Raw genomic sequence first — 11,523 nt, forward strand, 5'->3', positions numbered from 1 at the left:
TGTACAAAGTTTAGCAAATTCATCACGAGTCCAACAGCTACAAGTCTACCAGGCCGCCACAATAAGACAAACTGATAAAGTGTGGTATCTGTAGAATCGGGTCTCAGGTCAGCCTGTCTTTACATGAAGCTAAGACTACAGCTACTTCTAAACTGTCCTGGAAGAATATGGATCAGGATTGCGGTTGTCTTTTTAATCATTGTGTAGTTGCTGTGGTAAATCAGTTTGTCGTACCAATTTCTTTAAAAGTAACTAATTGTTCATGTTGACCATATGTAACCTTTTAAATGAAAAATGGCAATCTATAGATAACAATAGATTTACATTATTCAGTCAAATTGTTTCTTTATTTAAACAAATGTATTTTAACAAATACGAAAAGATGCAGTTGAGGAAAAATGCCAACAGGAAACCAAAGCATCTAACTAGAGCAACTCAGCGATTGTACAAGGAATCTTTCAAAAACATGGTTCGTTACTTATACACTGTGCTCCGTTGGTCTACTTTTGCTGTATTAAATAACAGGATGATTTTTTTTCCTTTTAGAAAGACAGTAGGAGCACATAATACGGTACATTTAAAACTATGCCCCACACGGTGACATTAAACTGTCCAGACTTAGACTTTACATCTAAAGCAAATGTCACTAGCAACTATTGTCCAAACAAAGCAGTCGCTGAGAGGCTGAGGACATAAGCTGATTGTCTGACACGTTGTACTAAACAAAGTATCCGCTGAGATCAAAAGTTTGTTTATCGGTTTTTATTAAAGAATAGGACAACTTATCATAACGTGTTGAAAGTATAAAACAAAATCAATCACAGCGATCAAAGCAAAAAAACAGCGGTCAACAAAAAATAAGGCCTTCCAGTAACTCACCCCCTCTCTCTCTAGTTACCGGCCCCGTACCAGTGCTGGTGATTATATTAACTAGATGTTACCGCCCATATGCCTGTGACCCAATTACTGCGATATCACAAATAAACAACAACAAAAGGTAAAAAAAATATAACAACCCAAATAACCCAAATATAAACCACAAAATTATCTATTTCCATTTCATCATATTAAATGCCTTCATGGCTCCTACAGTCACCATTCAACATTGGACTAAAAAAAAAAAAAAGTTCTACAACCACGACTGAAAGTGGAAGAGTTACAGTACAAACTATGATGTCAGGCCTTGACCCTACAGGCAGCGTTTATATTGGTTCAGGGGCCCCTTAGAGGCCCTGGCCCTAAATTCATGATTTAAATATATTCACTTTTTTTTTGTAACAACACAGAAGTAATAATGGATCGTAACACCTTGCTCGTTGATAATAAATGTTAAGGGTGGAATATGTGAGTGATTATTTTCAGCATTCTAGTACCCATGACAGGAAAGGAAGCAAAGAAGGCTTCAAACAGCGCATGAAACCCATGAATTAGTAGTAAAAAGCTAACAGCTGTAAACGAACTACACCGGCTGCAGGAGTATACACAACGAGGCTTGGAAGGCGGACTACTGAGCGGGATGACTTATAGTCTTATTTAGCCACTTGTTTGCAACTGTCTTTTTTTTAAGACACGTAAAAGTTAAAAAATTCATGAGAAGAGAGTTTATTGTCATATTGTGGAACAAAGCGTTAAAGTCTTGTATTCAATTCAATGCGATAGGTCTATCAAGCCTGTAAGGGTCATTGTGGGAAAACCGCTAATAGGCGGGATCTGGTTTACAGTTGGGTTTTGCGTTATCCACGAGTTTGGTTTCTATGATCATTCTCGCTATATTACATCACTCATTGGGCATATTAGTTGGGATATGAAATGAAACTACTGGTATTCAGATTATTTATTGACCTAAGCCTCTCTTATACACATTACATTTCCTCTAGATTTGTGAACGACCAACCACAAAGTTTAAACTGCTCCTATGCTTGACCTCCACTAGAACTCCATCAGGTATGCGCGGGCCTTCAGGAGGCGTTTAAGGCGACTCTGCAGACTACCCCTCTTGATGCCGATGTCACAATCCTCCTTCAGCAAGAGCTCCATATTCTCCTTGTCCTGAAGCATCTGCAGCATTTCCCTCTGCAGCTGCAAGGCAGACTCCTGCAACATCTGGTACCGGATCACCATTGGGATCTGGTCGGCCAGACGCTGGCTGGCAATCTGAAGGAGGTAAAAAAGAAAGGCGAATTTGACAAATGAGGGCAGAACGAGGTGTCTAAACCTCGCTGTCATTGTTTTTTGTTCACAAGTCATTGGTCTACATTAAAACTTACTTTGTAATAAGACTTTAGGTGCAACATCAGCTCCTGCAGCGTTGCATGATTATCCCTTTTATACACAATACTTCTGACTTGAAGATTTATCATGGGAATCCGTTTGTCCTTCTCCTCATCCTCCTCCCTCTTCCTTTTACTCAAACTGTTGCTGTACGTCCTGTCCTGAGAGTAAACGATCAGCTCCATCTTGAACTGGGTTCTCAGCATGGATTCAGCAATGGACTCTTTATCTTGTTTGATGACTTCGATCTTCGCCTAGAAAATACGATTCTGGTCAACTGGAACACTGCCATTGAAAAAGTATGCAAATTACATTTCAAGACACTTATGCAACATGGCTACCTTGGCTGTTTTAATGAGGTTGGGATATCCGATGAAGCTGCTCTGCGCCAGCTGAATGAACACCTTCCTGACAGTATCTGGAAGAAATAGGAGTTACAAAAAGCTACAGCAGCACAAACTCCACCAGCACGTCACTGGTGGCTGTATGGTAACAAAAGAACAATTAATAATCATCTTTGATAATAGAAAAGCATAATACTGAATGTCATATATTAGATTATACACCTCCTATTTCCTTGAGTTTCTTGACGGCTGGTTCTTCCAGCTGTTTGACCTGCTCCTTGACCATGACCTCAAAGGTGTTGTAGTTGATGAAGCCCGGCAGTTCTCTTCCACGGTACCTCTCCTCATATCCCTCCACCTCTTTCTCAATCCTCTTGTTAACTGCAACACACACACACACACACACACACATTACTTCAGAGTCCTACTGACGGACAGCCGTAGACAGACCAACATGATATACTCACAGTTTACTCCTGACTTCTCCAGGTGGGCATTCCACTTCCCAAACTCTCTTCTAAGTTTAGAAAAGACATTGAGCTGGTCTCCACAACTGAGTTCCTCCCCTGTGGTCAGACTGATGGCGTCATGAGTGAACGCAGTCACTTTCTGCAGCACACACACATGACAAAGCCCAGTTCATACATGGCGGAGAGCATTTGTCTTTGTGCCGAGTAAGGGAACTCACATCAATGAGGAAGAAGAGTCTGTCAGCTGTGTCGGATGGCGGCCCGTTGCCATATCTCTCCAGCTCCGCTTGAGTCTGTGCTAGTTTCTCCTCTATCTGCTCCTCTAGTCGAGGCAGAGATCTCTGCAAGTCAGACGTAGGTGAAAACTTTAACAACTAAAGTATCCAATGCAACCTAGCGCTAACTCATAACTTGATGGAGTGAGAATGTACCTCAATGTGATGCACCAGCTCAAGTGTGAGTTTCTCAGCCAGTTTATGAATAGAGGCATGGCCTTCGTTGTAGAGAGCTCTACAACAAGAACAAAAAGCCAGTGAGTAGGCCTACATAATGTAGTCATATTACATCTTAAAATGCAAATCACAGCTCTAATTACCATAAAAAATAATATTACAATTACCCACAAAACAAACTTACTGGAAAAAGGCATGATCGCTGAAGAAGGCCTTCTCTCTTTCTATTGCTTCAGGAAGAGACACCTTCTCTGTAATCTCCTTCTGACCCCGGCACTTGACGATCATGTAGCCCTTCTTCAGGTGGATCACCTCGTTGCGGACAATTTCAACCACCGTCTCTTCGGTGCCTTTGTCCACCAGGTCAGGCTTGGTCAAGATACCTGCGAAAGAGAGAAATACCTCAGAACGGAGTATGCACCTCAGAGTTGGGGCGGCTCTTTTCTAGAATCAGGTCCGTTTACCCAAAGTCCTCTCTCCTTCAGGGTCCACCTCCTGCGCCATCTTCAAAGCTTCCGTGGTTGCTATGTCCACGTTGCATGGAACAACCACCAAGCTTATGGTTTCCTGTTTGTTGATGAACTTCTGGATCAGTCTCTTGATCTGAAAGTATCGATTCATGTTGTTATGAAGTTAGAAATCATAGAACTGTCGGATCATCCAGTCTATAATGAGTGAAAACAGGATTAATGTCTACAGCCTTGCTTGCATGGTGAGGCTGCAGGAGCTGCATGGTGAGGCTGCAGGAGCATGCAAATGTTGCAGGAGCATGCAAATGTTGCAGGAGCATGCAAATGTTGCAGGAGCATGTAAATGTTCAGAGATTTTCATGGCAGTCTTTTCATGACAACTGTTGACAGTAAGATTTGGGGACATTGGTCTAGCATACCTGATCTCCAATGTTCTCTGGTTGCCCCTTTACAGCCACCCTGGCGATGCCAGGCAGGTCAATGAGCGTCAGATCTGGAACATCAGGAGAGGCGATCTCCAGACCGATGAGGTCATCACTGATCCCCACCCCGACCCCGGCCATTTCGTCCTGAGCTGGAGAAAGAGGACATGATGTTTGATCAGTGCCTCCATCAACAAGTGGCTCCATCAATACTTGGCTTTTGATAGTGACATTTAAGAATGCTGTATACTGTACCTTCTCTAATCTTTTTCTCCACATCGGCAGGGTCTTCTATGTCTTCCTCGTGGTCCTGGTAGTTGATCTTACCGTACCACTCCTCTCCTTGTTTCCTTCTCTTCATCTTTAGTTCAAGAGGACATCTTGTCACGATGCCTGGATTAATGAAGAATGAATGATGATGACGGGGAAAGTAAAATATAAATATATTGTCTTTATAATAGTGGGAATATGACATATTTTAAATATGTCCCAGGCATCGTACATATGGTGGACTTGGTGGTGTTACAACTCTCCCCATGTTACAATTCATTGAGATGTGGTTAGGAGACACTTAACATGTTGTGGTTTATAAGGTAACACCAGTAGAGAGATGACAGGAAACCAGGGATGTTGTAAATCATGGTCGGCCGGCTCTCTCGCTCATTTATCAGGAAACTAACACAGATATCTTTGTAAAATGGGCTCCTGGCCTGTCAGGGTGTGCCTGCCTGACCCCCCCCCCCCCCCCCCCACACACACACACACCGCTGAATACAGGATAAGCTGTGGAGACAATGGATCTTTGTAAACCTCAGATTGTTATTATTGTTGTAGCCTGAGAGTTGGTATGATACCCTCATGTACATCTTTTGGGGGGAAAAAAAGAATAAATAAAATGCCATTTTATGAAATGTTCGTCTACCAGTTGATGATGGAGTAATGGCAACAGTGATGAAAAAACAACCACTCTGAAACAGAAGCTTTCCAGCTTGTAACTGCAGCTGATCTCATACTGACGCTGATACTGATTCGTTTTCATTAATGACCCATCAATTAGACAGATGAGAAACAGACAGATTGCTTGCTTGATTTTCTGTCTCGGTGATTTACCGCTTCCTCTTGGCAGAGCCACCCCCGACAGCGCCTCCAACACGGAACTCTTCCCCGAGCTCTGGTCTCCAATCACGGCGATGGCGGGCAGCGCCAAGTCCTTCTCGACTCCCAGGGAGCGAAGCGAGTCGATGAGGTCGATGCAGGGACGCACCTTCTCCTCGTACTGCTGGTTCAGGGTGTTCATGTTGGCGGTGGGAACTGATTGTGAAGAGGAATAAAATAGCAGCTCTGCTCGGATGTCTGACACCAGTGTGGGACGGATGTGAAGTGCCGATAGTTAAGCGATGCAACCAAAAGAAATGGAAGTAAAGACAAGTTAGGTTTCGTTTCCTTGCCTTTCATTTATGCCCTGCGATGGACTGGCATCCTGCAAAATAGTGGGTGTTATGTCTTAATGTCTCAATATAGTATAAAATAAATCTAAAATAAATAAATAAATCTAAAACAAAAGTTATATTTTTGGCATTTTTTTGCGGGGGGGACAGCATGAGAATGAAAGGGGAGAGAGAGAGGAACGACATGCTTTAAAAGAGGGCTGCAGGGCGGATTTAAACCCGGGACCGCTGCAGGGAGCCTTGGTACATGGGGGCTGTGACTGGGAATATTCCACTTAGACGCCTGCATTAGCAATGCAGTACAGTTGTTAATAAACATATTACTTTATGTACATATGTTAATACAAGATTTGAAACCGTCATGACCGTAGTAGCCACAGAACAGAACGAGGACTAAAAGGAACGATTTACTCTTCAACAGAGTTCAGGATGCAACAGGTTGCTTTTTAGCCACATGGGTGGAAAGTCAAGAGTATAACTATATACACTTATTAATAATAAATATGAAATTATTCACAGTTTGACAGTAAATTAGACTTTTTAGGGATGAGCTGTTCCGTCTCCTCACCACGTCCACATTTTCATTGGTATGACACAAATGGTGAAAGCTCCTTAGAAGTCTTTTTAACAACAGGTGGAGTTGAACTGGTAAACTATAACATAAATTCAAACATGTAAGAAAATTAAAAACATGTAAATTAAAATTCATACCGTATGTTTTTAAGACGATGCCCGGAGTTTCCTAGTGAAAAAAACAAGGGGATGACAAAACGTGCATATTTTGAAAATATATTGCAATTACATGTTTGCATAGATATATTAGGATTTGTTTTAAATATCTTAGCTTCTGTAGGCAAAGGATGATTGTCATTACATTATAGAGTTTGAGTCCACATGTCAAATTATCATAAACAGCCCACAATAATCCCAAACGTCAAAATTATCTCTCTGACTCAGTCAGATCAAAAAGTTAAGTTGAGTGTATTATATGTTCTCTTTAAATGCTCCATAGACCTGAAGGGACTCCACAGGCTTCAGTCAACAATGAGCAACACTTTCACATTAGATTTTCTTTTTCATTTCATTTTAAGTGCAGCTTTGACATATCTCTGAACATACAAACAAGTACCCCTCATTGCATACTGTATATGTAATTTTATTGTAGTTTAGCAGTTTTATACATGTTGGCAATAACATGAAACCAGCCATCATCATCAAAAAAACCTCAAGAGCCTCGCTTCCATCATAAGCACGTCTGTGAATCTAATGTCTACATTGTGCCCATTAACTTGAAGGTGCCCATTAACTTGAAGGTGCCCATTAACTTTAAGGCAGTGGTGGGAATCGTCAGTCACCTCACGATTCGATTATGATTCACAGGGTCACGATTCAATTATTAAACGATTCTCGATTAATCTCTATTTTGGATTTAAATAAAATGAGAATTTGTCCTTCAGATCTTTCAAATAAATTCCTCCTTTAAGGATACAGTTGATGAGCCACATTACTTACATAAAATGTGGAATTGGCCAAAAAAAAACCCCAACAAAAAAAAATCGATTATAGACTTTACTGCATCGGTGCAGAATCGTTCAACAAATCATCGTGATGCAACACAGAATCGATTATTTCTCCCACCTCTACTTAAAAGCACATAAACGAATCTGAAATGTTTTGAGATGATAAAAATCATCACTTCAGTAGTGAACTGTTGGTTTATGCCATCCCTGTAGGAGTCTGTGAACATATAGTTTTTGTATCTGATGCATGTTTTCCAGAGGGTCATTATCTGGATCACAATGGTTGAATGTTGTCCCCTGCATGGATCTTGAGATGCGTGTTCAAGTTGCCCTTCCACTTAAAGCTTTTCCCACACACCGTGCACAGGTGGGGTCTCTCCTCCGTGTGGATCCTTGTGTGCACAGTCAACGTTCCTCTCTGTCTGAAGTTCACGCCACATTCCTTGCATTGGTACGGCTTCTCTCCCGTGTGGATTCTCACGTGATCCTTAAGGTGGCACAACTCTTTGAAACGTTTTGCGCAAATAGGACAAGAGTGTCTCCTCCCCCCGGTATAATCATCTTGCACTCCTGTGTCGTCTCTTTTCTTACTTGGCAAGTTGGAGTCATTCTTTTTCTTTTTCTCTTCGTCGTATTCATTTGGATGCACGGGGTAGGAGGTGTGAGAGGCTCTGGTCAGTCTGCAGCCTTTCCTCACCTCTGCTGTGTAAAATGTTTTGCTGGTCAGAGTGTGGTCGGGGCTTGAAGAACGAAGCGCCTCTCGAACTCTGCTCTCTGACGGAAGAGGGGGTTCATAGTCACGCTCGGTATCTTCACGAGAGCTAGATGATGTGAGGTTTTCTGCTTTGATCTGAGGGCCACCGTGGTCCTGACCTAGGCTCCAGTCTTGTTCGTCGTACTGCTGCTCGTCAAGCCCGTCTCTCTCATGATGAGCGATCTCAGGTCGATCTACAGGGATATAAAGCTTAACTCAATACGTTTTTTGCTTTTGCCATTTAGGACAAATTCATAAATTAAACGGATATTGATTGGAATGGATAGAATAACAGAACAAAAACAAAATTAGAAGAAAAGTTAGATTTAATTCTGCTAGCCTCTCCTCTCCTCACCGTTCAGGGTTTCTCGTTGAAGTCCAGAAGACTCTGGGTTTATTCCACAGGGGATCTCAGCCTCCTCGTCCCCACCAGGCTCAGCTTTGATACCTGTTGTCTGTTCAGCAGCTGATATTCTGTAGAGGTGTGGAGACCCGGTGGTATCACCCTGCTGCCTACACGATGGTCCTCGCCCATCAGCCCTCTGGTCATGATGCTCTTTAATATCCAGGGTCCTCAGGCTCACATCCGGGGCCCGCTCCTCCTCATGGCAGCGCTCGGGAGAAGCCTCCTCCTCACAGCAAAGGAGGACCTGATGAGCCCCTGTGCCCACACCAGACTGGAGATTTAAAAACATAAAAACTAACTCACTTTAAAGTCACGTTTGGAACGACAATATAGCCTAGATGACGTCATGTTGACACTGATTCTTATTTTTTATTCTTACACACACCTGATAGTTATGTAATCGGACTTCAGGCCAAAGCACCAGGGTCTTCAGGTGTTGGATCTCCCGCTTGGATCGGCTGATTTCTTCCTGGTACTCCGTCAACGTTTTCTCCACCGCCCCGAAAATCTCCACCGCCGCCGCCGTCAGCCGTTCACAAATAAAGGCGTTTAGATTCGGTAGAGCCGCCATGTGTGCTTCCCCGGTGCCGTTCTGACCACGCGAACACATCTCTCGGTGTGTGATATCCTTGTTGTTGTTTTTTTCAGTGGTGTTTTTCTAAAGCGGCGTGAGCGCACGGACAGACAGTAGTCGCCCCCTGCTGGTCACACAGGAGGCTGCACACACACCTGGACACCTGGTTGGGTTTGCTTCAGGCGCGAACGGAAATGTTGGCACCAGCCAGAAAAGGTACAGAAAGCAGTTGTGCACCAGAAAACAGAGCCTGTATCCATGTTATTAAGCAGGCCTGGGTCAGATTGCTTTGAAGTGATGTTAATTACTGAATATAAATGACATCAATCCGTTGAATTAATATAATACAATAATATATATATAATAATATATTATAATATATAATGAGATATATTATATATATACATACATACTGTAGGGGATGATCAGTCCCATGGTATAGATGCACTGCAGCCACAAGATGGCCTCATTATTACAGTTACCATTACCACCAATAAGAATAAGAAGACCTTTCATATGTTTAGATCTGTGAACTGGTTATAAACTACACATTCCTTTTTCAAATGTGAATCATGTTGGGCCTGTGTCTCAACATGTTTGTCAGCGGTTTAGTTTAGCTGTGGGGCAGTGACAAGTGCGGTTTGTACGTATGTGGGTTTGTCTGCACATCATTGTTGTTGAAAGACTCACCGTGTATTTGTGGGGGCTTCTGTACCCAAAGCCTCCTTCACAGACTATCCCTGTTTCTGAGGAAACCACAACAGGTCAAAGGTCACAGGTCATCACACATCAGGTGTACAATCTGATGCAACAACGTAGACAGACTCTGTCGTTTTGCACAGTCATATGAAAATATTCACACAGATCAAACACATGCAGCACATGTAATATATGGGCAAATTTATTCACACGGACTCATGAACTAATTGAAAGTGCCTGTACACATTTATCATGGATGTCAGACTATTATACATACATGAATGTTCAATGTGCTTTATTACACCGATGCAAGCCACATGCTTAAGAGGTCAAGAAACAGGGTCGCACAACTCCTATCAATGTAAACAAACAGCAACTGGACATCATGAGTTGCACATATATTTTTTTTTTAAATGTGTAGAAAGCTGAATTGTGATTTTAAAGCTTAATATAAGTTATGGCCAGATGATCCAACTATTCACTATTCCATAATGTGCTTTTTTGCTGGGCGTTAACAGTGTGAATGGATACTCTGGACATGCTTTATAGAGGTATAACTTATATGCGTATCATTTCCCAGTAGTCTGAGGATAGCATGTTTTGTAGCTTGTAAACAACGAGGGAGACGGTCTCCCTCTTTATATTATTCACATGAGATGTCAGTAGATTGTCTGTGCGGCTAAAGATTGATTTATGCTTCTGCGTCGGGTCGATGGCTTAGGTACGCCGTCGTTGACCATTTGAAGGCCGCGTTCACACTACACACGTACGTTGACAGACCGTTGCTGGGCGAGGGAAGGCGTGTCTGGTGCATGGGGGGTATAATGTATATACACAGGGACAGGGAAGGTTCCTAACTGAAGAAGTGACCCGGAAGTAAACAAGTGGCAGCCATGATAAGAGCCGTTGGAATTCTCTAAATGCAAAGGAAAGGAGCTCCAATGCTTCCTTACAGAGCTCCTTTAGCAAAGGATGCAACGGACCTTCCTATACGAAAGGAAAGGAGATTATACCGGCCCACAATTCTTTGCAAGATTTTTTGGAGGTGCACGTTCACAGCGTAGGGGTCCCCGTCGACGCAAATGGCTAAGCGTAGCTACACCTATGATGTGAAGGAGAAGCATAAACCAGGCTTTAGAAGTGAAAATCATGGGAACTAGAACAGAACGCTGCAATGGTTGCAAACTCAAACTTATGCACAAGCCCTGTAAGGTGTATCTTTCAGTTTACAGTTATTGCTTTAAGTGCTTTGAAGGTCTGACATGATCAATGTCCAACATGAGTTTATTCATGAGTATATTCTGAATCTGTATCTCAATTAGAAACACCCCTTATCAAAATAGACTCCCAGTTAGTTTAGAAAAAGGACAGAACATGTGAAATACGGATCAAATACAAACTTTCGGTATATGAGCAGTATGATTTTCGTAAACTTTAAGAGATAAAATGATTTTTTTACTAGTTTCACAGAGAGCATATTAGCACACATATGACATGCACTGTGTTGATACCATTTTCGAAACTAGAAGAATAATACGACATAGAGAACGTTTTCCTTCCACGGAAATTCCAGTCGCAACAATTACCAAGCACAGAGATAGAGACCATCACTTTTGAGTTTCCAACTACAAGAAATACAACATTCAGCAAACAACACCTTTTGACAGAGAAGAAGTTCAAGACTATATCTAAT

The 11,523-nt window shown here is 42.2% G+C and overlaps 2 protein-coding genes across 2 annotated transcripts; both read right to left on the reverse strand.

Moving 5' to 3' along the window:
* Positions 1-325: 325 nt before the first annotated feature.
* Positions 326-5,819, reverse strand: LOC311031531 (interferon-induced GTP-binding protein Mx-like). The gene is made up of 12 exons (XM_084037866.1): positions 5,540-5,819; positions 4,685-4,822; positions 4,427-4,581; positions 4,002-4,140; positions 3,722-3,920; positions 3,517-3,595; positions 3,304-3,426; positions 3,083-3,224; positions 2,838-2,996; positions 2,613-2,689; positions 2,268-2,525; positions 326-2,154 (listed from the first exon to the last, which is right to left on the reverse strand). Exons 1-12 carry the CDS (start codon positions 5,724-5,726, stop codon positions 1,930-1,932), a joined length of 1,881 nt encoding a protein of 626 aa, XP_083893992.1. The 5' UTR covers positions 5,727-5,819; the 3' UTR covers positions 326-1,929.
* Positions 5,820-7,222: 1,403 nt separating this feature from the next.
* Positions 7,223-9,183, reverse strand: LOC311021461 (uncharacterized protein). Its single transcript, XM_084022041.1, has 3 exons — positions 8,943-9,183; positions 8,507-8,828; positions 7,223-8,345 (listed from the first exon to the last, which is right to left on the reverse strand). The coding sequence occupies exons 1-3, from the start codon at positions 9,165-9,167 to the stop codon at positions 7,672-7,674; spliced, it is 1,221 nt and encodes a 406-aa protein (XP_083878167.1). The 5' UTR covers positions 9,168-9,183; the 3' UTR covers positions 7,223-7,671.
* Positions 9,184-11,523: the final 2,340 nt, after the last annotated feature.

The sequence above is a fragment of the Eutrigla gurnardus genome (assembly GCF_963514095.1).
Source record: "Eutrigla gurnardus genome assembly, chromosome: 2".
Classification (NCBI taxonomy): domain Eukaryota; kingdom Metazoa; phylum Chordata; class Actinopteri; order Perciformes; family Triglidae; genus Eutrigla; species Eutrigla gurnardus.